Source organism: Peromyscus eremicus, chromosome 1 (assembly GCF_949786415.1).
Source record: "Peromyscus eremicus chromosome 1, PerEre_H2_v1, whole genome shotgun sequence".
Lineage (NCBI taxonomy): Eukaryota > Metazoa > Chordata > Mammalia > Rodentia > Cricetidae > Peromyscus > Peromyscus eremicus.
Genome location: NC_081416.1, coordinates 194,408,469 through 194,435,735, shown reverse-complemented (window position 1 = coordinate 194,435,735; position 27,267 = coordinate 194,408,469). Strand labels below are relative to the sequence as shown.

The window sequence follows — 27,267 nt, the reverse complement described above, 5'->3', positions numbered from 1 at the left end:
TCGTGGCTTACTGGGATCTTCACATACAGCTTGTCATGGCGGTGGCTGGCAGTGTCTCTCTCACCCAGCTTCCTGTTCTCTCAATTCTCCTCTCTGTTAGTCCCGCCTATATTTCCTGCCTGGCCACTGGCCAATCAGTGATTTATTTATTGACTAATCAGCAACACATTTGACATACAGACCATCCCACAGCACACAGCACCAGTGTAGCCATAGACAACTGATACTTACGACTTATGGATGAGAACACAAAGGTCTTCTGGGATCTAAATATGAGCATCTGATACTAGGACTTCAAACATGTATCTTTCTTGGCCATGAAAGGGCCGTGTGTGTGTGTGTGTGTGTGTGTGTGTGTGTGTGTGTGTGTATGTGTGCATGTGTTCTATCACACAAATGGCAGGACAAAAGAGGAGAAACCTGGCACTGGAACTCCCACATTCGGGTACAGTTAGAACCTTTGATGCCTTGTCTGAACCATTGAGTTGTCTTTTACCTTAAAATTCTTTTATTGCTACTCTAAGTGTGCCTTGTGATCCATCAATAACAGAATCATCTTTCTCAAAGTTCTTGACCCTCCTTGACCTACCAAATCTAACTCTGTGCCTCAACAAGCTTCCCTTTTCATGTTTACATGGAAGTCTGAGCAAAATCCACCTTCAGTTGCGTTTTGTAGCCTACTATTGACTTAGGTCCCTTGTATGAGTTGTGCACACAGAACCCCAAAGTCAAGCCACTCTTCATCATTAACATCCTTCACTTCAGAAGCACCACACTAGAACAAGCCCTAGGACCCGGGTCTAGAGTCCAGCAAGAATCTAGATATTTCTGATTTATTCTCTCTGTCTCTGTCTTTCTGTTTGTGAATGTATGCATGTGGAGGAGAGAGAACAACTTTTGGGAACCAGTTCTCTCCTTCCACTGTGGGTTTTGGGGATTGAATTCATATCATCAGGTTTGCCAGGCAACCTTTTTAAATTTTTATTTATTTCTTTTTAATTTTAACCCACTGAGTCATCTCTTTGGCAATAGATGTTCTTCATCTCCCAGTTCTCTGCTCCTCCTTAGGATGGGCTTCATATCCACACTGGTGGTGAGCAGGCCTAGAATCATTTCATGTTGGAACATTTTAAGAGTAAGATAATCTTTCCTAGAAGTTCTGTCTCCACTTGAGAAGACTCCATTAGTCAAAAACCCATTCTCAAACTAATCACTGAGAGGCTTTGGCATGCTCAAATGTCTGGAAACTGCTATGGTTGTGAAGTGGTTCAGAAGAGGGAGGATGAGTCATCAGCTGTCCTAGCAACCGATTAATTGTGAACCCTCCATTCATCCTAGAAGAAATTCAATGACAGAAAGAACAAAGGGATGCTGGGCCGTTTCATTTTTCCTCTGGATCTGTGTCCCCCACTCTCCCAGAAGCCATGAACTCAGCCTGGAGACCAAAATAATGTTGTTTATTCCAATCTCAAAGCACAGTCGTTCAATTAGTTCCCTTCCCTCCGAGGCAGTCTTTAGGTTGTTCTGCTAGATCTTCTGAGCCATCTCCCCTGCCCCACCCTGAGAAATGGCCAAGTGCCCAGGTCATCCCACCGTCTTTTCTCTTCCTGTGCTTTGCCACGCCCTTTTAAAATTCTGTCTCCTCCCTTACCCCCCTCTCTTCTTCGGTGCTTCACTTCCCCAGTCCTCTCTCTTGCCCACCCTCCTCCTATCTTTTCTCCCCTTCTCCGCCCGCAGTCTTACTCACTCTCCCTAGCTTCTCCCGTTCCAATCTTGTAGTCCCCAGGGCTCTCAAGCCTACTTCTGTCAGTGTCCCCACACCTTGGCTTCTTTTTGTGACCTCCATTGAGCCTCCCCCTGGCCCAGCTCTGTCCCTTTCTTGTCTTCTTTCTTGGCTGATACTGTTTACACCTTTCCTCATGCATTTCTTCTCCAGAGCAATGTCCTTTCAATGTGCCCTGGCCGTTGCACTTCCCACAGGTGTGGCACCAGGATCTCAGAGACCATAGCCAGCATCCTCTAGGATGTAGAGGAAATTGGCCAAGGAGAGGTCCTTAGATGACTCAGGAGGTGATTACAAGGGCTGGGGTGGCCCCTTGGGCATGAGCCCTGTTATCTTTGGGATCAAAGAATATGTTTCTGCCCTCCATGTGGAGGGTAGCAGGAAGGGGTGCACAGGGTCAGGGTTCCTGGGATCTCCCCCAGCAATCTCTGAGCAGGTCCATGTGGAATAAGGCTGCCCCTGTGAGGAGACGTGCAGCAAAGAGGTGTCTGCAGGGCAGGCGTCTGGCAGCATGAATGGAGCAGCTGCAGTGTGTCAGGGCTCCATCCAGGAAGAAGTCTGAGGTGCCATCCTTAAGGGCAAAGCCAGCTCCGTTCCAGTGGAAACCTCGGGTCCCGTGCTGCCTGGCGAAGGCCAGCTCCTCGGCCACTAGGTCTGCCAGCTCAGGCCCACAGGCTGCTCGGAACTTGGCTAGTGGCTCGCAGTCCACCCCCTCATCTCTGCAGGGGCGGCAAAGCCTCTTTGGTTCCCCTGGGCCTTCTTCGCCTCCCCCTTGCACCATCTCCCCTGCGGCAAGGGACTCCATTCTTGCCACTGCCCATTCTGAATTGCCCTCCAACACAGTCCGCACAGGGGTGGTGCATGGTACACCATTACCCAGCCCTGGAAGCCTCCCCTCTGGATCCCCAAATTCCATCTGCTGTGCTCCACTCTTGGAAACCACAGTCCGGGGCCCCCCTTCGTCTCCATTTGCTATGCCTGTAGCTCTTGCATCCTCCAAATGAACAACAACGATGTCCTCCAGGCCTCGTCTCCTTTTGACTTGAAACCTCCCACCTCTCTCCTCTGTAATCTCCGACTCTTTCTGGCCCTCACCGCCCCACTCAGATCCCTTCTGATCTCCATTCTCAGGGACCAACTCTAAGGGCTTCTCCACATGGACCTCCCTCCACTTCCTAATGTTTAGTCCCTTTTCCATGTCAAACTGAGGCCCTTTCCAATCTCGAGGTTTCGTTGGACGTGCCATCTCCTCTTGCAATTTGACGTCCCTCCAGGGACTTCCTTCAAGACTTTTGGACTTCTCAGACTCAACCTGGGTGCCTCTCTGGTCTGTGGGCCCCAGCACCCTAACCCTTCCATCCTCCACCTGGGTTCCCCTCCAGTCTCTGACCTCTGGCCCTCTCAAGTGCTCTTTTTCTAGCTGGGCTCCTCTCCCTTCAGGTCCCCTCACCTTCTGATTCTCCAACCAGACTCCTTGACCATCTCTCAGCTGTAATCCCTTCCCCTTCTCACTTTCTCGCTCAGGCCCTCCCCAGTTGCTGGTCTCTGAACTCCTCACCTTCTCTTTCTCCATCTGTGCCCTATTTCTGGGCTCACTCTCCAGCAACACTCTGTCACCATGAGCACCCTCGGAGGCTGCTTCTCCAGTCGCATCAGCCCACTGCATGGCCACTAGGTCGCGAAGACACTGAGCCACACTGTGTGAGGGGCTGAGGCGGCGCAGAAGTCGCCTTCGATGGCCACGCACTAGAGCACAGGCATCCAGGTCACGGGTTGCTTCGTAGGCGCGGAAACGTACCCACATGTCGTGGCGGGGTGCCCAGTTATGCTCAAAGTATCTGATGAAGGCAGTTGGAGCCTGGGAACGTAGCTCAGCCAGTGCCTCACTGTAAGCTGTATAGGATTTTGAATCTGCTAGACGGCAGAGGAGTGGCCACAGGTCTGGATCCTCCTGGTTGGCACCGCCCAACTCCTGTGCCTTACTGAAGAGCGTCTCCAGACCCTGAGCTCGACAGATCTGCACGCGCGCACACGGCAACAGCTGGCGAACTGCGCGCAGCTGTCCTGCCACCTCGGGTCCAGCTGTGAGGCAGCGCACACGGCCTTTGACGTCTGGAGCACTTTGTAGCAGGGAGACTAACATGAACCTCAGCAGGCTGGGTGTACCGGGGCGCGCCACACAACAGGCAGTCTGGCGTGCACGTCCCGCGCTGTCCACGCACAGCACTGCCATCAGGTCTAGCGCGCCCTGCAGCCCGGGCAGCCGATCCACCAACAGGATACGAGGGAAGCGCCGCAGCAGCGCCCTGGTGCGTGATGTCAGGAGGAACACCGTTTCCACCATCGCTTGGTCCTCTACGAACACCAGCTTCACCTGTGGGCACCGGCAGGGAGGCAAAGAGGTCAGGGCACACGGTGTATGTCTATGTGTTCGCGAGCGCGCGTGTGTTTGTGTCTGTGCACGCTGGTCCTGCTCAATTCCCAGGGCACATGCTTCCTTTGCAGAAATGCAAATCCATTTGTTCATACATTTGCATAGAATCTTTTGATTGGCCAGAGGCAGTGTAATAAAATCAAAATCTGGTGCTCTTGTAAACTAGTAGGTCTCCTGCGTTTGCAACCATGACACCCTGGTCTGATCTGACAATACTGGGATATTTGTATGTGATTAGCCCCTAGTTGCTGCTTCTGGAAGGCGGATGTTACTCCTTCTTGCACCCAGGAGCAGTCTTTGCAAGGCCTTTGGGCTACCACCGGCAACAGGAGCTGCAAGAGACAAGCAGCCTGCTGGAGCTGAGACTTTCGAACCTTAGATAAGCCTCCCAGGAGGTCCCCATGGCTTTGGTTTGAGGGCCACTGGTGAGCAGGCAGATAAAATGGTGTTGATTTGAGCCTCTCAGCCTACCGTATGGCTTGATTTTACCTCCCTGCCTCAGTTTCCTCTTTAACCTCAGTCTCTGTGGATTTCCTCTTCTAGGAACTGTTTATTCCTCCCAGCCCTGAATGTGGGAGCAGCAGTTAGAAACAAAGCTTTCTAGACCAGATTGCTGCACTTGAGGTCCTGCAACCCCTTCTTTGTGGCCGAGTGGCTTCTGGCAGCTTACCTCACCTCCATCTCATCTCTAAAAATGGCAATAGTAAGTCCTGTGACTAGAGGGATGAAACACATTCATGTATCTTCTACATTGCCTGGTGCAAGCAACATCATTACTAAGAAGTAGTATGGACTCTCTAAGAGTCCAAGTTCATAATGACCACATTGAGTATCTGTTTGCAGACACCCCCAAGACAGGGTTTCATGTAGCCTAGGTTGGTCTCAAATTATGTAGCTAAGGATGCCCTTGAACTTCTGATCCTTTGATCTACCTTCTGAGATGTGGGATTACAGGCACTTGGTTTATATTAGGTGCTGGGGATGGAACTCAGGGAACCAAGCAAGCAAGCACTTTACCAACTGAGCTACATCATCAGCCCCAGATCTCTTTAGGTACTGGGACAATCCTGGGGCTCCTTTGGCCAGTTTCTGTAAGAAATAACCCACAGCCGTGGAAACAGAATTTGAATCCAATTTAATGAGAGACCCCTCCACAGCCACTCTGCCATAATCCAACTTAGTCTTGCAAGACTATTTAAAAAAACATTGAATCATGTTCAGCCTTCCTAAAATCTACTAAATAACTTGTGGACAGAAGGAGCAGATGGTTCAATGGGCAGAGTGAGTATGAGGACCTGATTCAAATCCACAGCACCACATAAAAAACTGGGCACAGCTTTAACTGTAACCCTAGCCCCGGGAAGCAAACACAGGCAGATCTGAGAGTTTGGAAACCACTAGCCTAGCTGAAAACAGCAATTTTTCACTTCAGCATGACATCCTGTCTCAAAGCAATAAGACAGAGATCGAGGAAGACAGATGATGCTTTGATCTGGCTTCTGCATGGGCATGTACACTCTTATGTGCAGGTACATGCAACACACATACACACATATGCCTAGCTACACACGTATATATACAGAGACAAAGACAGACAGAGATCTAATAAATAACAGGTTTGGCAGAATTCAAAGAGAAGAAAGATATTACTCTCCCAACCCCAAAATCACATGCTTAGCACCCCAAAGGGTACTAAAATTCAATATATATATATATATATGTGTTTTTATTTTTCCTTAGACAGGGTTTCTCTGTATAGCCCTAGCTGTCCTGGAACTTGCTCTGTAGACCAGGCTGGCCTTGAACTCACAGAGATCCTCCTGCCTCTGCCTTCCAGGTGCTGGGATTAAAGGCGTGTACCACCATGCCTGGTAAGATCAATATATTTTAAGAAAAAAATGTATAATAAGTTTATCATTGACACAGTTACAGTTCTACAACAATATTTTCAGACATTATTTAATTTTGAAAATTATTTTCTGTGTATTTTTTTTCTGCATGTCTGGCTGTGAATCATGTGTATGTCTGGCGCCCTTGGAGGCCAGAAAAGGGTGTTGGATCCCCTGGGAACTGCAGGAACTATAGTTATAGTTGTAAGCCTTCAGGTGGGTGCTGGAAATTGAACTGGGTCCTCTGGAAGAGCAGTTAGTACTCTTAACCACTGACCCATCCATCCCTCCAGCCTTCATCATTTTACACTGTCATTTGAATTTACTTAAAATATGTTCAACCCATACCTGCTGTATTCAGTAGGGCAGACACATGGAGCTGTTTACATTTTAATTTAAGCTGTGTCATTTTGTTGTAATAAACTGTTAACTGTGAGTATAAGATACTTTCTGGGTTCTGTGACTGCCAGTGAATCCCTGAACCCCAGAGTGGCCACAAAGGTCTCCAACAGCACCAGGGGAGTGATTTGCCCAAGTCTTGCAAGTGGTGGGTCTAGGAGATAGGTTCAGGCCTTTAGAAGTGGCTGGGTGTATGTGCGTGTGGGAGAGGCTGGGTGACACTTAATGGATATGCTGACATTTGATGAAGGTGGGGCTCTATATTGTAAACAGGTTTAGTTTTCTTCCAAACATTTTATGGAGCAAACATGATATGCAAAGTACTGCTCTAGGCATGGAAGGGTGTAAATAAGGTGCAACAATGAGTGTGTATGTGGGACAGGCAGCAAACCAAAGAGAAATACATCTTAAATTGATGATTCTGGGTGAATGAAGTGCTTAGGAACATTAGTCATGCATGAAGCAGCTTCTCTACTAGGCATTCCTCCAAACCATTTAATAACCCCACAAAACATGCACTGTAATTACTTACCCCCTCTTTCAGAGGAGGGTACTGAAACACAGAGAGACCAGTTGCTTGCCTGCGTCATCCAGATAGTAATTGTTAATTAAGAGTAAGGATTTGAGTCCATGTGGCTTGGGCATAAGGCCAGACTCACAGGATCTGGCTTTGTGCACATCTGCAGAGATGGAAAAGCTAAAGGAGCATTGTTTCAGGTGTGTGTGCAGGTAGTGGGTAGAGGCTAGAAATGCTAATAGAGAGACCACAGCACTTACCACTCTCACTCATGACTCCCTATATGCAAGTACACCCTTCCCATTTCATATAATCACATGATATTACTTTCCAGTTTGTCCTGAAGAGAAAAAATTAGGGAGTGACAACAACTGCTAAATAGTTAAAATATAAAGGCCTCTTACTTTCTGGATTCTCTCCTTTTCTGTCCCTATGTCACTGTTGTGGAACACTGTCATTTAGGTCATCTAGGCATGGCATAACAGTTGCTCTCATGAGATTTTAGCAGCTGTGCATACACACACACACACACACACACACACACACACACACACACACACACACCTTTGTCTGAGACCTGCACAAGATTGGGCCCAATAAAGTTCCAGCATAATGGTGGGGAATGACTCAAGCGGACCAGCCCTTCCCCAAAGATGTATAGGCTGTTACTGGTTGCTAGGAGACAGACATTTTTCTTCAGCAGTGTAGCTCCTTGTAAACTTCCCATGCTTCTCTAACCCTAAATAAACTCACCAGTTTTACAAGGTAGATTTAGGTGGAACTGCTTCTTGGGTATGTTGCTGGTGTCCTATCTGGGGTGAACAGACATTTGGTCACCTCCTGAGGAAATGCTCACACATTCTCTGACACATACACATAATCCTCACCCGACAACCCTATAAAATAATGTCTATCATCATCATCATCATCATCATCTCCATTTACAGATGAACAAACTGGAGCTTCATGAACCTAAGTTACCTGTTCATAATGCATTCACTATCCCACAGCTAGTAAACAGCATAGCCATAATGTATGAGAAGCTTCTAGAACATATCATCAGCAATAAATCATGTTGCCAGCTTTGACTATATCCCCTCAAAATGAACTGATGTGACATAAACATTGTCAAAACTTGGGGAAGGTCTTGATGACACAGCCCTTGTCTCCATCCTTTGCACAATGTACTGGTTATTTTTCTTGTCACTATGACCAAATACCTGCTAAGAAACAACTAAGCTGAGGAAGAGTTTATTTTGGCTTACAGTTTGTGGGGCTGCAGTCCTTAATGGTAGGAGTGGGGGTATGGAGGAGTGTGAAGTGGCTGGTCACCTGTGACTACAGCCAGGAAGCAGAGCTCAAACAGGAAGTTGGGCCAAGCTATAAAGACTGGAGCTTGTCCTTCAGTGTTCCACTTCCTTCAGCAATGCTCCATTTAGTTAAGGCTCTACAACATTCCAAAACTGTGTCACAGACCAGAGACCAGACTATGTGTTCAAGCACATGAGCCTATTTTCACACTCAAACCAGGACAAGTGACTGTACTTTTCTCTATCCTGGGCACTTAGGATTGGTATTTCACATGCTTTGCAGGTGAGCAGCATCATGACTTGCTTTGGTCAATGAAATACAGAGAAAAGGAATAGGCGCTGAGCTTTCTAAAACAATCTCTGCTATGCCTTTCAGTCCTAGCAGTGTCCTCTAATGGTGTTTGTATTAAAAGCTTGTGCTCCTTGGAGCCTTATGGAAGGTCTTTAGTTCACTGGGGTACATCTGAAGGACTGTGTCCCATCTGCCATCGCAGCTTCTCTGCTTCCTGCCTTGCCAGGGCCTGGAGCAGCTTGCTCTGCCACGTGCTCCGCACAAGATGTACTACCATGCCAGAGGCCCAAAGCAATGAGACTCCTAATCTTTGACCCGAATCTCTAGAACTGTGAACTAAATGAACCACTTTACTTTGTAAGTTCATGGCCTTGGGCAGTTCAGTATAGTGATATAAAGCCAATGCACCCTTTGTTAGAAAACTGCTGCAGAGTGAAAGGAATATATGAACGCTGCTTATCTAGTCTTGGGATGATAATAAAGAACTCCTTTTCAGAATACTGATATGCTTTATAATATAGAACTCTCTCAAAGGAACTTATAAATGAAAGAAACCGAGTGAAACCATGCAAGGTGATGGACTGAGCACCCCACTTTCTCCTCAACCTGTAAAGATAAAAGATGACAGGTGCAAAACTTACCTTTGAAGCTGGAAAGCAGGCGAGGAAATGGATTGTCATCCCACCCACAAAAACTATGAACCCTAAGTGGGCAGATGGTAAGTACTAGAAACCAATAGTAGAGTACCCCATCAGGACCAGGCAACACAGGACATTCCCATAAGACCAGGTGAGGGCTGTTGGAAACCCTGTGTTTCTTCTCTCCCTCTAGGTTGTCACTCTTCCAAGTGACTAGAGGTTTATTCTGCAAATAGGGTAAATGGAAAAGGTTGCTGGCCTTGGGGACAGCAGGCCCACCTGAGGATGAAGGAGGGAGATTCCAAGCTCCATGCAGGGTTGGCATGCATCATGCTGACTGCCAGGTCCAGTCTCTTCCCTACATGGCTGCTAGACTCTGGCAGCCTGGCCTTCACCTCCAATCAGGAGGTGGGAAGACTTTTCTCAGGGGACCTGACCAAGCCCCAGAGAAAGAAGGAAAGATGTTGGCATTTGGCATTCTTCAGCATGCAAGGCAAGACAAACCACTTGTGTGCTAGGCATGGTAGTGTACTACTGTACTCCCAGCAGGAGTTCAAGGCCATACTTAGGTACATAGCTAGTTTCAGGCCAGCCTGGACTACCATGAGCCCTTGCCTCAAAAAAACAACCAGAAAAAAAAGATGCAAATGATGTATAGAATAGACAGCATTGTTGAGTGGTGTGTGTGTGTGTGTGTGTGTGTGTGTGTGTGTGTGTGTGTACGTGTGTGCTCATGCACAAGGAGGGTGTGGACAGAGTTAGGTTAACAGAGTTTTAATCAGCCATAAAAAGAACAATATTAGGTCATTTTTCAATTATAGGGACATGGATGGGCCTGGAGATCATATTAAGCAAGTCAGACTGAAACAGAAAAATATTGCATTTTTCTCTCAGATGGACAATCAGAAAATATACATAATGAAAATCAGGGAGGGTTATTAGGAAAGAGGATGGGGTATGTAACAGGAGGAAGAGAGAGGCTAATGTGGGATTAGTGACTAAAGTCCAAGTTCATAGTACACTTGAATGGATATCTCATGAACTCATAGTTTTATACACTGGATAAGTGCCAATATATATATATAAAAATACAGAAATGCAAACTTACCTGCACATGTACAGCTCTATATTACCTGATGGAAAAGCCACACTAGTGATGAGGTCTGTTTAAATTCAATTACTTAAAAACTCCAGTTCTGGGCTGAGGAAATGACAGAGTTGGTAAAGTGCCTGCCACTCAAGTACAAGAACCTAATTTCAGATGCCTAGAACCCACATAAAAAACAGTGGGGGGTGGAGGGCAGAGACAGGTAGACAGATCTCTGAAGCTCATTGGCCAGGGAGCCACTCTACTCAAACTGAACTTCAGGTTCAATGAGAGTCTCCATCTCAAAAGACAGAGGTGGCTCAGCAGGTCAAAGTGCTCACAACTAAGCCTGAGCACCAGAGTTCGATCCCAAGGACACACATGGTAGAAGGAAAGGACCAATTCCTGCAAGTTGTCCTTTGACCTCTGCGTGCAAGCTAAGGCATGTGTACACCTGCATATCCCCTCCACAAAGAAAAGAAATATAATACATTTAAAAACATTTGGAAACTAATCAAGGTCAACCTCAGGCACATGTGTGCACTCCCACCCAAGCAACAACAATAAAAAATAAAACAAACAAACCAAAAATAACCAACCAACCAGCCAACCAAAAACCCAGCTCCTCAATCATATTAGAATTGTTTCAACTGATCAAGAGCATATGAGGGCAATGGCTACTATACTGGATAGCAGAAATAAAGTTACTCTCAGTATAGAAAGTTGAGGCTGGAGATGCAGCCCAGAGGTAGAATGATTGTCAAGAATACCCCAGTGAGGGTTTGGGGTGTGGCTCAGTGGTAGAGCATCTGACTATAATTCCTCAGTGAGGGTTTGGGGGCGTGGCTCAGTGGTAGAGCATCTGACTGTAATTCCTCAGTGAGGGTTTGGGGTGTGGCTCAGTGGCAGAGCATCTGACTATAATTTCCCAGTGAGAGGCTGGAGGTATTGTTCAGTGGTAGAGCGCTTGCCCAACATGTAATAGGCCTTGAGTTCTATCCTCAGGAGTGCAAAAACAAACAAGAGATAGTTAACAGCACCTTACAATCTTTCTGCACATCCCCAGCTTCTGCTTTACAAGTTTTCACTCTACTGCATTATATAATACAGCTTCCTGAATGATGAGTTCAGGGGCATATCCTTGGGCACACTCATTAAAGAGTGCACTTATTTATGCACTTTCTGTTTGCATAGTCCACACTGAAAAAAATTTAGATTGCATCTTCCCTCACTTAGATCTTCTTAATACTCAACTGACATCCTATCTGGGTGTTTTTGTTTCTGTCTTTAGAACTTCTGCAAGGCAGCCAACAGCCATACATGCTTTTTAAAGTTTCAATCAATTAAAATAAGCTCAGACCTTATGGTACTGGTTGCATTTCAAGTGCTCATCAGTCATGCATGTCTAGGGCTCCCAAACAATTCGACACAGAATCAGAGAGTCTGCACAGGACAGAAAGTTGCTGCTGGGCAGCCTGCACTAAAGGATGTTTTCTGACTGCACATTAAGCACCCTAGCAAGTGCTTTCTGAATAAAGGGATGAATGACTGATGTGTGGCGAGAGAATGAATGAACGATCAATGAAGTAGGTCAGTGATTCTCCTTGCCCAATGCTGCCTCCTGTGAGACCCTACCTTGGCCTCCGGATCTGTGCGGAAGAGCCCCTCAAGCACTTGCAGGGCATCCAGGACTCCATGGTCTGGGCCCTTGCAGTGGGACAGCAGGCGGCGCACGTCAGCAGGGGCCACAAACTGCTTGGAGATCTGGTTGGTGATGCGGACTGGCAGGCAGGCATTGGCCAGCAAGTGGCCCGGGCGGAAGTGGTAGGCAAACTCGCGTGGGCAGGCCGGGTGCGAGTGGGTCAGCTGGCATTCAGACACCACGAGACGATCCCGCAAAGGGCTCAGCTTGACAGTGATGAAGGCTGGGCAGCTGGGCTGTGGAGGCCTGCAGAGGGAACCACCAGCGCCTCCGTCACAACCCTCTGCGCAGTCTCAGTTCTCCGTTTTTTCTTTCCCTCCCTCCCACCTTTCCCCTCCTCTCTCATTAAGTTTCAAGGATAGAGAAGAGTGGAGAGCCTTAAGAGTACACTGGCTGGGTGAATTTGTGTAAGTCTCTGTGTTTCATTTTTTCTGTATGGTAATAGGGAAGTGATAACAGACTTTCCACACAGGATCCTTGTGTCGGTGAAAAAGAATTGGCATGCTTAAAACTCCCAAAATACTGAACCAGCAACTACAACATAGTAAGCACTACATATTGGTAGAAAGGCTTACACCTATACACCCAGCTCTGTGACCGACCACATACCCTGTTATATTACCAGAAATTTTTAGCAATAAAATACTTCAGGGGCTGGTGAGATGGCTCAGTGGGTAAACACACTTTCCAACAAGGCTGATGACCTGAATTGTATCCTCAGAACCCACATGGTTGAAGGAGAGAACACTCTCCTGCAAACTGTTCTCTGACCGCTATACACACACACACACACACACACACACACACACACACACACACACAAAGTAAATAAATGTAGTAAGATCATATAAAAACACTTCAGATTGTCTTGTATCTGCTTCTGGTTTCACAATACCATCTCCAGATGAGGCCTTAATGAATTCTCCCTTTCCTCTGTTCTCAGAGGCAATCACTACCTAAAGTTACATATTTTACCTTGCTATGTTTTCAAAATCACAATGAAGCAATGGATGGTATGGTTCTGCTTTCAAACTTTGTATATCCCACTACTCTACTCTTGCTAGAGGTAGGAATGCCATCCACGTCCAGGAATTCCAGACTAGACTGGGCAGCACAGCCAGACCCCTTCTTAAATAAATCAACAAATGAAAAAAGGAAATGCCAACAATAGAGAGGCCGACAACAGTACCCATCATGCAGTACCTGTCACTGATGTGTCAGACACTTTGAAGAACCCACGAAATACCTACCTATGGAGCCCTGTATCTTATGATACCAACTAACATGACTGCCTGCATGTAGGCAGCAAAAGACACTGATTGGCATGTATACAATAGGACTATGTATACTAGCCAGAACCTGAAACCCAGATAAATAGCCACGGGTCAAGAAAACAGGCTTTGATATACTCTTAAAAAAAAAAAAAAAAAAAAAAAAAAAGAACACCAAACAACACTAAAAACCAACTAACAATGACCATTTCCAATGTGGATGTACCTCAACAAAGCCAGGAACAGAAGAGCAACCCATTGTGGGATTCCCATCTACACGAAATAAATGGCAGACTAAGTTCATCTCTACTGCTAGGCTAGATAGTAGTGGCCTTTTGAGACCTGGTTCACTTCTAGGATTTTTAGACATCATGTTGAACATGCATCGTGTATATATTTCTATATGTGTGTTGCACTCTTGAAAGAAACCTTTTGTTCTGTAGCAGTACAGTGGAAAAATTGATACCATCCCCATGAGTGTCCACATCTGAGTCATCAGAACTACATATGTCACTTAACGTCCAAGGGACTTTTAAGATGTGATTAAACTAAGTATCTTGAGATGGGACAATTCTGGACTGTAGTAGTGATGAGGGGCATGCTATCTTCATTAGGATCTTTATGAGGGAAAGAAGAAAGTAAAAGATTCAGAGAAAGGACCAAAGCACTTGTGTGGGCTCCAGATGCTGGAAGGGTAGAGGATACTTGTCCCCGAACCTCCACGAAGGAAGTTCAGGAGGATCAGGAATTCAAGGTCACCCTCAGCTACACAGCAAGCTCAAAGTTAGCCTGGTTTACATGTGACCCTGTTTAAAAAAAAAAAGTTTAAGCCATTATATTTATGGTAGTTGGTTATAAAATAGGAGACAAGGAGACAAAGTCAATGGACACCTTCTGTGCTTCCTTTGAAGACTATTATAGATTTTCCTGGGCTTTTCACATTTTGACTAATGCTCCACTTCATGACCTTGACAACTATTAAGAGATTTCCCAGTCATTCAAACAGACACTCTCTTAGATACCTCTCTGTATGAGTGGTTCTCAAACTGTGGAGCAAATATCTTTGCATGAAATCAATTTTGGAAGTTATAATCAGTATCGTAAAGAATGAATGAGAATAGGAAATACAAATCAGTATTTGGGTTTGATACCAGTATCTTAAAAAAATTATTTTCATAATGACAGTACTGAAATTGACATCTTCCTGAAAGAGGGTTCAGTAGTATTTCTCTATGGAGTATTGTGATTATTAGCTTCTGCCCCTCCCCCCCAAAAGGTTTTACCTATAGAATAGTGGTTGGCTAACATTTTCTGCCAAGAGTCAGATAGTAGATATATTCCAAACAGATGCATGCAAATATACACAAACCAAGAGTATGGCTGTGTTTCAATAAAACTTTATAAAAATGAGTTTCAGGTTGGAAGGAGCCCAAAAGCTTTGGAGCTTTATGACCCTTGTAACATACTATGTAGTAAGGAAGTCATGGTTCCTTGGTAGTCTAGTAAATGATGTCAGTAGTGAATTCCCCCAAAATGGCCTTCCAGTGTCTCCAAATCGCTCCTGAGACAGTGTTTGTCCTAAGGATCAACACATAATGAAAAATTTCTTTGAGACTTATCTTTTTCCCTCTATGCACACCAAGGAACCTGGCAGATTAAAAAAAAAAAATCTAAATAATTATGAGACTTTCCCTCTTATTTAAAAATAATAAAATATAAAGTTAGAAAAGCAATCTATTTTGGCATTTGAGACAGAGCTATGCTGTGCAACTCAGGCTGCCCTTGAACTCACAATCTTCCCATCTCAGTGCTGGGACCAGAAAATTCTTAAGTATATAAATTATAATAAATAAAAAAAAAAACCCAAACATATAGGCCCCATACTGGTATCAGGTGGAAGCAATATGCAACCACATTTGATCTACCAAAAATGGTACATTCCCAAGATTCCACCTTGTCTATTTTCTAAGGAGAGTTCATTGTCATTTGTTGGAGTCTGGTCTGGTCCCTTTGAGCCTGAGTGGTTTCTGTTCCTAGATCAGGTCTTCATTTAGGGAATGCCACCTCTTCTGTGAAGCCATCCATCTTGCCAGAAAACACATGTTCTCTGTAGGGTCCTGGCTTCTCACATGACCAAGTATGAATGCCTAAATGTGCCATTCTTCCTTGCATATAGTGGTGGGTAATGCCAGTGCCTCTAAATGCAAATGTGTATAGGAATTACCCATTTTACCCATCACCAAAGAAACTCAACAAATATATACAGTGGTTCCCCCATACCTCCTGGTTTTACCTGCAGATCTCTCAGTCTTAAATCAAAGTCACTTGGAAAAAGAAAAAGAAAACCAAACCATCTATACGGCATATGCACACACTTTCCTTATGTTTCCCCAGTAGCATAACAGTTTTAAGCACATACATGCAGTAGGTATTACAAGCCATGTATAGGTACTTATGTTTCACAGGAAGATATGCATAGGTTATATGCAGGTGCTATACAATTTGAGCACCTGTCGACTCTGTTTGGAATCAATTCACAGATACCAAAGACCACTGGACACTGAGTGAATCACCAAATCCCACCTAAACACCTGGCAACACATTCAGCCACCATTCTCATCTCATCAAAACCAACTGTCACTATGCCCTGCCTGTGATGTTTTCGAAACATCTCTGGACCATCCATGTTTTTTTCCATCTCTACAGTCACCAACCTAACATTCTTTCCTCCTTCATAAAACATCTCTTGCCCTTTACATCCACTCAACTTTTACTCCTTCAGACCATACCACCAGCATCAGCTCCTTCTGGAAGTCCTTTCTGGTGAACCCCAGGCTAGGGAAGATACCAACACATACTAGGGTGATGGTGTGAAGGATGGCTGTGTGCATCCTACGCTCCCCACTACATCTCAAGACATATACACTGCACATGAGGTGTGCAGAACAACTTTCTTGACTGGGCTAATGGGCTGATCCCTAGAACCAAGAGACCCATCGGGGTACTGGAACATTTCACTCCTATACTGACAATTTATGATTGAAATACAGATGGGTGGGGCAAGATAGGATAAAAATTAGAAGCATGAGCCTTGTAACCAAGCCTGTGGGATCTAAGTCCCGGCTTTCCCACAGCAGCTGGGCTACTGTGTGTATGGGTCCTTTAACTACTTGTGCCTTGGTTTTCTCATCTGGAAACTGGGGCTGAAATACTGCCAATTCCTCCAGGCTTGATGAGAGGAGTTAAGTGATGCACAGGGGTCAGAGAAAGAGGGGTGAGCAAACATTTAACAAATTGTAGTCATTATTCTCAAAACATTTTTTTTTTTTCAACGAAAACCCTGTCTTGTTTATTCTTAAATTAAAAAGAAAGTGTCAAGGTAGGTGTGGAGCTCGAGGATACCTAGTGGGAGTCATTTCTTTCCTTCTACTATCTGGATCCCTGGGACCAAGCTTAGGTGGTCAGGCTTGGTGGCAAGCACCTTTACTCACTGAGCCATCTCATTGGCCTGACATAATTGCTCTTCATCTTGCAGGTTTTAAAGACTCTGTGTTTTTGAAGGTTGGGATATGTTGGGATGGGTTGAGGAATACTGTCCTACAGAGAAAAGTGTTAGGGGAAACGTCACTGGTGCTGGAGAGCTGGAGGTATTTGGAGGGCAACTCAAGGCCACTGAATCTCTGGAAAGTGTGATTCTCAAATACTCCCTAGTATATACAGCCTCCTCCTTGGCCTCTCAACCCTGTCCTCCAGACCACGGCCCACATGATGAGATTTCACTAAATCAGCACTGACTTTGCTCACAGCCTTTCGGAATTCCTCAGTATCCCAAGGATGAAGCCCCATTCCCTGGACGCAGCCCATCCAGGTCCCAACTTTGACACCATCCCTGTTACAAAGCCTGGCCTGTCCCTGGACTGTGGCACTAGAGAGGGCTTGCTTTGAGCAACTGCGTAGGTTCAGGAGCTCAGAAATGATGAGCACAAGTCAGTGTCCCTGAACTAGCTCCACCAACCCTCACCCCCACCACAGAGCTCTCCACCCAGGAACCAATCTTTCTCTCCACTAGGTCAACAGGCTCAAACTCAGGGCCATGCTCTCTCTCCACAGCCATGTACCCCCTGCCCCATGGCTCTTCCTGGCATTTGTAGAACACCTGGGACAGTAACTACAGATAGTAAACACTATGTGTTAAAAAACCATACATGCACAAGTGTATAAATAAAACTCTCCAAGGACCTGTTTACTGATCATCTCTTCTAGAAAACCTCCTAGAACCTCTCCTAAGATTTCAAGTACAAGATGGCGCAGTGGAGTTACATGGAGTTACGAGAGAACTGACTCCCCTGTGTTCTTCTCTGACCTCTACACCTAGACTGTGGCATGCTCCCTCTTCCCCACAAAATAAATATATGTAAAAAAAAAAAAAAGATTTTAAGTAGAGTGGACCACTTTCCCTTTCCTTTTATCTAACTCTCATCTCACCCTCAATTGGATGCTCACTACTATACGTGGCTATTTGAAATCTGTTTTTGGGTTGTGCTTTCTCCTCCCTCCTTTCTGTTCCTTTCGTCTTTGTCGCCTTCAATAGATTCTGAGTAGTTCATGAGGTGAGAAGATAATCAACTCTGGTCTCAAAACACCCAGTAAAGAGCAGACACACATAGGAGGTCCTCAATAAATGGTTGTTAAATGTTGAATATGGTCCTGCCAGCAAAGGCAGAGGCTGGATTAGGCCTGTCCCTTTTGCAAGTGCTCACTCTCTAGATAGTTGTGCGAGGACATGTGCTTGATGCTGCTCTGGTATTAGACCTCTGAATCTCCGCTTCTAGAATAAAGAACAAACTAGAACACACCCCCACAACAAATGTTGAAATACCTTGGGTAAGAACAGCTGTGGAGTGCTTACTCCATGTGGGATGCCCTAACGAACAATTAACAAGTTTTATTCAAAACCTATGACACAGATACTTCTGTGCTCATTCTTTTCCAAATGAGCAAACAGAGGCCCAGGAAGGTGAAGTTATTTCCTCCATGACTATAATCACAGGTAGACACCAGTCCCAAGTCTATGCCCCAACTTTGGTAACAGCTATCAATTAATTAGCTGCCTCGGGTACCAGGCATCGGGTAAATGCCTTCTTATTCATGACCATGGATCTTTACAATGGTCCTCAGTACAGGTATACATGTGATAGCCCCACTTCAGGGATGTGAAAACTGAGGTTTAGAGCTGTGAAACTCATTACCTAATGGTACCCCATTCTAGTTAGTAAGCAGTAGAGTTGGAGTCCAGCAGCCCAAAGGCACAGCCTGCATTCTTAAGGTCTTAAACACACACACACACAGACACACACACACAGAGCTAGGGTCCAGCAGCCAGCCCAAAGGCACTGCCTGTATTCTTAAGGTCTTAAACAAACACACACACACACACAGAGCTAGGGTCCGGCAGCCAGCCCAAAGGCACTGCCTGTATTCTTAAACACTCTGCTCTTACCCATCCACAGCTTCAAACTAACAGTCTGAAATGAATACATGAGCGCTCTCTCTCTCTCTCATACACACACACACACACACACACACACACACACACACACACACCCCAGATAGGCAGGATAAAGCAGTGGCAGCTCTGATTGAGGCAATAAAGAGAAGTAGAACAGGTGACAAACAGGAACTCCAATGGCCTATCTCAGCAGCTGACCATTTCCTATCCAGAAGCATGGTTTTGTCTTGTCCTACATCCAAGGAAGACTGGAGACATATCAGTAAGAAAATCCCCAGTCCCGAGAGGCTCTCCTGGACCATCGACCAACCCTTTGGCGGCACTACACATTTGCCAGGAACTACCTGCATGCTTATTCTTATTCAATCTTCCTGGCCAGTCAGAAAGTTCCAGATGGTCGATTTTAGTCTGAAGTACCCCCAGCTCCCAGCACAGGACATGGCTCTACATTGAATAAAGATATTTGCCTGTCTTGTGGCTTTCCTTGCAGTTCAGTCTCCCAGGTTGCTCTTCATAGCCGTGCAAAACCTGGGTAGTGTAAACCCTGGCCCTCTTACTTCCCTGGCTGGTTTTGGTATTTGGGGAACCAATTCTCCCATTTCATTTTAGCTTGTTTCACTGTGTCTTTCACCCTCTTTGATGGCCTCTACTAAACCCTGTATATCAAGCCTGGGTTGTTTTGTAGTAAGTATGTTTGTCCCCTGGCTCAGTCTTTCTCTTTGTCTCAGTAAATGTCCTTCCTTGAATCTGTCCTGCTTGGCTTCTCTGTACTTGGCAATCAGTGGGCTTCTCTCCCTGATATTGGATCTGTGGGTAGGAAGCTCCCTGTCTGGCTCACCCCTTGTTCCCCTCCCCCTGCAGGGTCACAGCTCAGGCTCACGCACCACGCTGTGGACTGGTTGGGTACGCGCACATCCTTGCACACCAGCAGCACGTAGCTGTACTTGAGCACGTGGATGAGCCTGTAGAGTGGGGGCGCATTGGCCCAGGGGCTGCGTGCCACATGTGTGGAGCTCTTCACCGAGAAGACCACCAGCCGCTGCTGGCACCACTTGTCGAAGAAGCGGCTGAACTCAGCCCAAGAGAAGAAAGTTCGATCCAACAATTCCTGTTCCTCCTTCTGCACTGCAGTGCCTGGTGGGGGTTCTGTCAGCTCCATCCTGGGGCCCTGTGTGGAACTGGGGAGAAGAACTGGACATCAGACCCATCCCCACCTGGGTTACCCCATTATTCCCTATTCACAGACTGCCTTATCGGCTGCTGATGCCTCACGTATGTCTCTGGGAAGATCACAGTGGTTTTACTGTTTGTTTTCCAGAGAGTAGTTTCCATCCCATTTCTGTGGTCCACCTGTTGCTTCCCTAGGTTCAGTTGGCACTTAATTTCAATTCTAGTCCCAGTTGCCTCTAGGTACCTCTAGGTACAAGTGGAATCAGTTCTTCTAAATATCTGCCTTCAGCCCAGCTGTGGACATCTTTGTAGATGTATTCCTAGTTTCTGGTTAAGATTTTTCCTTTTTCCAGATGGGTCTCCTACCCCTGGTGATAACTTCTAGTGGCCCCATTGACCTGGAACTTCTTTTTCCCATGATTCTACATTTGACTGTAACTCATATCTACCCTCATAGCTAGGCATGAATTTCGAATCCTAGGCGTATTCTTCACACACCTTGGCTTCCTCTTCCCTAGATGTATCAGATATGCAGCTGTTACCCCTCACATATGACCACCTTGGATTGCTACATTGATCTGTGGCTTATGCTTTCCAGAGATGCTCTTATCTTCAGATGTCCTTCCCACGTCCTGTCATGGGTCCTTAGCCTACAGGGGTGTGGCCCACTTGTGGCCAACTGAACTCAGAAGTGTCACGAACAGTCATCTGTGGTCCATACTCCTCCTAAGACTTAACTCTCCTCCTGGGCCAAGTTGCAGCCCCCTCTTTCCAGCAACAGCTACTATTCTCAATGTGAGTCTTCCTTCTGGACTTGGCCCCTTGTCCTCAGATGGACTTCTTCACCCCTGATGCTCCCCCCACGTCCAGCTGAGCCTTCCCTCCCTCGTGCAGCCCCTTCTAGCTGGTTCCCACCTGCCCGGACCCTCCCAGCCCGTCTCACCACCTCCCCTCCCGGCCTAACCATCCTACACAGCGGTGCTTCTCCACTCCCCAGGCTGTGCACCCTTCCCGCCCCCTCCCCCTCAACTCACCTACCCAACCCGGAGCAGCGTCCACCTCCCACAATGCCCCGCGCCCAAGCCCAGCCCGGCCCTTGCTCCCGGGATGCCTCGCGCGGTCTCCCGCCTTTCTTCCCGCAGTGCCTGGCAAGGTGGATTTTCACCAGCCCTTTTCCTTTCCCCGCCTGTCACCCTTACGACCTCGCAGCCTCACCGGCTCATCCACGGGGAGGACAGGCTCCGGGCCGCTTCCCAGCATGCTGTGCGGGACAGCGCCCCTCCCCTCCCCGCTCCGTCCCATTTCCAGGCTGCCTCACGCTGCGGAGACTACAACTCCCAGCAGCCTTCGGGCGATAATGGCGGCGCGCGGGGCGCCCGGGCCCCGCCTTCGGCCGTCTCCACCCACCCTCAACCCCGCCCGCCAGTCTGCGCGCGAAATCCGTGTGGCGCGAATTTAGGGCTTTCGGGCGCGCGTCGCCGAGCAAGCGAGTGCGGCGTCCGGCGAGGTGACTCGAGAGGCAAGTGGGGCCGTGGGAGCGTGGCTGGGGCTAGGGCTGGGGGCGGCGAGCGTCCCGAGCGCTTGTCGCCGCCGGTGAACTTCGCCGGTTCCGGGTGTGAGCCGCCGAACGAGCGTGGGGACGTCGCGGCGGCCGAGGGCGTGGGGAGAGGGCAAGAGGGAGTCGGGGTGGCGGGAGAGCCGCGGGCCGACTGGTGGACGAGGGCCGCGGCAGGTTGGAAGTGCGGCGGCTGCAGAGGACGGGGAGGCCTTGAAGGGGGCGGGGCCCGGGAGAAAGGCCGGCAGTGGGCGTGGCCACTGGAAGTGGAAGCGTCAGGTGAGCAGGGGCAGCCTGGGGCGGGAGGGAAGGTTTAAGTGTGCAGTGTTAACCCTGGACGCCAACTTTCTATCAATACAAGATGCTGGGTGTAATGGGGCCGGATGGACTCTTGTAGTGAGAGCAGGGTGACGTCAGTAGCCAGAAAGCGTTCCTCTCTGAAGACGAGAGAAACTTGGCGTGATCAGTGTCAAGAGCCAGGTAAAAAGGTGAGGTAGGCTGCCAGAAAGGGACACAGGCCTGGGCATGGATGAGACGGGACTGCAGGTCTGGAGGCGAGGCCTGGAAACACTTAGGGGTGGGTCAGGGCTTGTTGCTTAAGTGTGTGTGTGTGGAGTTGAGGAGGCAGAGAAACGTGGATGGCAAGACTAGAAGGAAATTGTCAAGGTGAAGAGGGACATTTGGAAAGGGAAGCTGGCAGGCAGCCAAGAGGGCTTGCCTAGGGCCATCAGACCCTGCCTGAATTCTGTCCTCAGTACCGTAAGGGGTGGGGGTGGGGGTGGGGGTGGGGGTGGGGGTGGGGCGAGAAGGAATAAAGAAACTTACCTCTCAAAGCATAAAAACCTGAAAAAAAATCTGTACTGTGAATTTTTTGTATTAGATGGAAAGCAGGCACTGTATGGGGAAGGAGACTTCCCTTTTTCTGATCTGCAAATTTTATGACTTAATAGTAAATTTTATTAAAGTTTCTTACTGGTTTATAAAATTGGGTGTTTTTCCTGAAGAGGAAATACATATTTCTGACTGTATACACAGTGTGTGTGTGTACGTACACGTGTGTACCAGGAATTATGTATAGAATCTGTTTGGTAATGCACATGATTGTGTGGGAAGGAATCCAGGCCCACGTGTGCAAATACCACTATCTGCTTTATTGTTTTCAGACAGGGTCTCGCTAGGTTCTGGCTAGTCTGTCAGGCTGGCCAGTGAGCTTCTGGGATCGGACTTTTTCCACTTGTCTGTACCCCACAGTGCTGGTTTACAGCCGTGTACAGCCATGCTGAACTTTATTTTTTAAACATGGGTGCTAGGGATTCAAGCTCGCGTTCTCTTGCTTTCACAGAAAGCACTCTTACCCACTGAGCCATCTCTGCAGCCCCTGATTGCATCTGCTCTTTTATTTCCTTAAGGAGGGTGGTTGTGTGTCTTCTACCCCCCCCCCCCCCCCCCCCCCCCCCCTCCAAGGTCTTAGTCTTTGCACAGCCAATATCCTTAGCAGGTCTTCGAATTTGTTTTTCAGGTACAACTAATGAGAAAGAAAGAGCAAGAGAGGAAAGGGGAGAATTCTGCTGCCACCATGCAGAGAAGTATTATGTAAGGCCTCTGCCATGCTCCAGGCACTTTGTGTTGTGACTCTTCCTGGGAAAATGCGAACTAACACTTATTTACCCCAGATAGGGCACCAATGACAAGCCACCCAAATTTAGCTTCGTGAACCAGTGGGTTTATTGGTGTTAATTGGTGACACAAAGGCAGCCCCTCACTCCAAAGCCTACCCCAGCACGGGTGATGACTCCTGAAAGCTGTGTCCCTGGAGTTCCGTGCTCAGTCAGCAGGCTGCTCCACTGAAGAGTCCCTCTCAATCCAAAGCAGTTGTTGACTACTAATATAAACCTTGGGGAGGGGCTTGTGGGTCTTGTAACTTTCTGAGCCTCCCCAGTGTCTTGAGCTTCCTGATTCTTGAGCTTCCTCCTCCCTGTAGGAGGTTGTGCCTACATAATACGTCTTCCAAACTGAGCTTTCTGCTTCAAATCTGCATTTTTTGAGAAGACCTTGAGTGAGACTTCAAGTTCCTAGCATTGAGTAGTCTGAAAAATGAGAAGTGGGACATGGGAGGAAGTAGTGAATCAATTAATTCATTAGTTAATTTTTAGCTGCAGGGTATTGGTCCCTAATGCAGAGGTTCTCAGTTAGCGGTTTTGCACCCTGGGAACATGTGGCAATGTCTGGAGACATGTTTGGTTCTGGTGATTTAGGGGTCTGGGATTTGGTTTTGATATCTAGTGGACAGAAGTTAGGCTTGCACTAAACCAACCTCGGTGCATAGGACAGCCTGAGTGCCAGTTCAGAAACCCTCTGCTAATGCAAGGTGGCTTTAGGAACATGAGAGAGGAAGGTACATGGTTTCCATAGTTACAGTGTGCAACTTCAGGCTTGAAGTTAGATCCAGCATCCAAATATTGTCATAGTCTATCTTTCTGTGGTCATCTCTGTTACCTTTGATGTTGTACCTTCAGGCTGGCTCTCCCAAGATCAGCTATCTCAGGGAAGAGATTACCTCTCTCCTTTCTGACCCAGCAATATCTAGAGCCAAATTCTGGCTTGCAGTGCACTGCACTAGTTGCTGAGGCCTGGGTCATGTGTCCATGTGCCATAGGTGTGAGTGTAGGTCACTCATATTCTGTATTGAGAGAAGACCATAGAGAGAGGGGTGCTCAGAGAAAGGAGGGAATGGATACTAGCAGGCTCAGACCTGGGCTTTCACTGTAGAAACCCAGGAGGCACAAATCCCTGCTTACTCACAGGATGGGAAACCTGGATATGGTTTGTCCTGGGATGGCAGCTCTTTATTCAGATGCTTTCTGTTCTCTTATTTTCTTGCCCTTTACTTTTTTTTTTTTTTTAATTTTTTCAGTGTCCAGAATAGAATAAAACCTAGGGTCTTTGCCCATGCTAGGGAAGCCCTCTACCACTAAGTTACATCCCTGGTGTGTGTGCCCCCTCCCTTCCCCCAAGGCTATACAAAAGTAGAACAATCTGCATGGCTGGGGATGGTGTCTGGAGCTGCAGGTGTGGCCCAGGTGCGTGGAGCTTCGGTGCTATTAATGTCTCTCACCCCCTTGTGCTCCTCCAGGTCATTTTTCCAACCCACAAAAGAGGGTAAAGCAAAGAAGCCCGAGAAGGAGACGGCCAACAGCATCAGAGAGAAGGAGCCCCCTCCAAAGTATGTAAGGGGGCCAGGGCAGGACATATGCCTTTAGCAGTCACGATTCTTTGCTTTGCAGGTGTTAAAAACCTACTTCAGTTGTGTCAGGCCACAAAATGATATTTTTAATGTAGATATTTGACAGCCAGCTTCAGGTACAACTGAACCTGGGACTTCAGAGTTCTTGTCAGGGCTCTGTTCCCATATGCTTTGCATTCATTCTAGACCAGACCCTGTCCATGGGGTACAGATGCTGACCACATTTTGATTCATACAGTCTTAGGAAAGATACTCTGTAACCTTGCTTGGGTACCATGGTCACCCTTGGGCCAGAGCATGGATGTGAACACATTTAGTTCATAATCCCCAAATTGATATGTTGAGCAGGAGGCCTCACTTCCTTTGTCCTAGCTTCCTCATGAGTAAAAAGGTGCCTAATATCCAATAGGCCTTCTGCGTGGGGTCAGTGAGTAAACAGATGTGCCATTTCTACCACACTGCGTACTGGAGAAAAGGCACTCTGCACATGTAGGAGTCAAGCTATGATGTCGAGGTTGGTCACTGTGACATGCATTGCTGTGTGCAAGTGCGTATGACCGTTTGTTTTGTGTGATTGACTTAGGTATATTATATAGTATTGTCTGTTAGCTTGCTTCTTAGCTTAGAGGACGTTTTTTCGTTCAGGAACACAGGGGCTCAGTTCTTTTTACCTTCTGTGTTGTATCCTCTTCTGTGGATATGCTATATAAACTATTTAGCAATTCATTTTTGGTGAATTTTTAGGTTGTTTCCTCTTTGTGGGTGTAACAATTATATGCTAATATATTTAGATTTGCTTTCGTTATTTTTAATTATATGTGTGTATAATTATGCGTGCAGGTATTTTTGTCTAACATTGGAGGAATCATGTATGATAACTGTAAAAACATTAACTCAGAACTAAGGTAGAAATTTGACCTTGGGGCTGGAGAGATGATACAGTGGTTAAGAGCACAAACTGTTCTTATAGAGGACCACAGTTTGCTTCTAAGCACTCATGTCAGGTCACAATTACCTGTAACTCCAGCTCCAGGAGAATCCAATTTCTCTGGCCTCTTGGAACACCTGTGTCTGTTTGCACCTATCCACACACAGATATACACATAATGATAATAATAAATCTAAGGGCTGCTGAGATGGCTCAGGAGTTAAGAGTACTTGCTTCTTTTCCAGAGGACCCAGATTCAGTTCCCAAGCACTCAGGTGGTTGCTGATAACCACCTGTAACTCCAGTTCCCAGGGATGTGATGCCTTCTTCTGGCTCCTGTAGGCACTAGGCTTGTGTAGGGTACATAGATATACGTGTAAGCAAAGCACCCATGCACATAAAAATAAATGAATAAAAATTTTTAAAAAATTAAAAAAAGTTTTTGACCTCTTTCCACTAGAGGAAAGCACTGTGACTTATAAAACAGCTCTCAAGTATTTTCTGTGTGTCAGATACAGCTCTAGACACTCCGGTTTTGAGGTGAACCAAGTAGATGGCCATTCCTCTACTCTCCAAAAGTCTGTAGAACTTTCTGTGGTTCTGAGCATGGACCTGCTTCCCTCTTTGTAAAGAAGTTCTGTAGTATGAGTGCGTGTCACCAGGAAGTATGGAGTAGCTGGTACTCACGGTGGCTATTGGGGGATTTATTAAGGCAACTCCATGTAGTTAAAAAGGAGGTTTATTTTGGGGGGTAACTTACTAGTAAAGGGGTTGGTTATAGGATCTGGGAGAGGTGAGGTGCAGTCCAGCTGGGTTCTCTGTAGAACTCAGCTCCGTCTACCGTCCAGCATCCAGGATCACCAGAACCAAGAGAGCCGGCACATCCGGATCTTGGATCTTAAGGGCTCCTGTCTCGGCCCCGCTTCAGGAGCAGGTCATAGGTAGGCGTGACAGTTATTGGAAGCCTCACTGTGGGTAGTACTTCCAGGTCAAAGCTGGAACAGCTAGCTGCCCACTACAGGTGGCCTCTGTTCTTTCTGACTCAGTTTTCTGAGGACAGTAAGCAATTGAGTGACTGCCATCAACACATATGCCATCTTGCGTGTGTCCCCATAAACTGGGAGCTCAGAGGTGGCATCAAGGGGATAGGGGAGAGTAACAGTCTCCCTTTCTTCATGCAAAACTTCAGGCTGGTATGCTGTTGCCTGGGTGACTGACTACTATGCTGAAACTCCTGTGACAAGGTAGAAGGTCTCCATATGGATTTTAGTGTCAAGCTGGTGCCTAATCCCTGCCAAGAAATTCATCTGCTTTTCATGACATGTTACCACGACACAGGCACTCAGGATGCCTTGGGCATGGGATGGAGAAAGGGATGGAGGGAAGGATACTTCATTGCATACAACAAAGTCAAGTATGGTGGCATATACCATAATCTGAGTTCTGGTGAGGTGTAGGCAAGAGGATCAAGAGTTCAAAGTTGGTCTCTGCTACATACTGAGTTTGAAGCCAGCCTTGGCTACATGAGACCATCTCAAA

The 27,267-nt window shown here is 46.9% G+C and overlaps 2 protein-coding genes across 3 annotated transcripts in view; one reads left to right on the top strand and one right to left on the bottom strand.

Annotated features, from left to right (window-relative positions):
* Nucleotides 1–1,440: 1,440 nt before the first annotated feature.
* Zswim9 (zinc finger SWIM-type containing 9) lies at nucleotides 1,441–21,774 on the bottom strand. Its single transcript, XM_059245080.1, has 4 exons — nucleotides 21,217–21,774; nucleotides 19,716–20,009; nucleotides 11,985–12,297; nucleotides 1,441–4,157 (listed from the first exon to the last, which is right to left on the bottom strand). Exons 1-4 carry the CDS (start codon nucleotides 21,222–21,224, stop codon nucleotides 2,181–2,183), a joined length of 2,592 nt encoding a protein of 863 aa, XP_059101063.1. The 5' UTR covers nucleotides 21,225–21,774; the 3' UTR covers nucleotides 1,441–2,180.
* Nucleotides 21,330–27,267, top strand: part of Lig1 (DNA ligase 1) — a 34,484-nt gene continuing 28,546 nt past the window's right edge. The window contains exons 1-3 of one of the 2 annotated variants that reach the window (XM_059245078.1): nucleotides 21,330–21,520; nucleotides 23,076–23,149; nucleotides 24,690–24,779. In XM_059245078.1, the coding sequence (XP_059101061.1) occupies nucleotides 23,085–23,149; nucleotides 24,690–24,779 (155 nt within the window). In that variant the 5' untranslated portion in view covers nucleotides 21,330–21,520; nucleotides 23,076–23,084. Of the gene's footprint in view, nucleotides 21,521–21,863; nucleotides 22,037–23,075; nucleotides 23,150–24,689; nucleotides 24,780–27,267 lie in introns of those variants that run through there. The other variant, XM_059245079.1, reaches the window with a different exon arrangement.

Bases quoted from the DNA above. Each gene is read 5' to 3' on its own strand.
- Zswim9 (XM_059245080.1), bottom strand. The intron at 12,298-19,715 runs GTGCGTGAGCCT...TTCCCTCTGCAG, and splicing joins CCCAACCAGTCCACAGCGTG to GCCTCCACAGCCCAGCTGCC. The intron at 4,158-11,984 runs GTAGGGTCTCAC...CGGTGCCCACAG, and splicing joins GCACAGATCCGGAGGCCAAG to GTGAAGCTGGTGTTCGTAGA.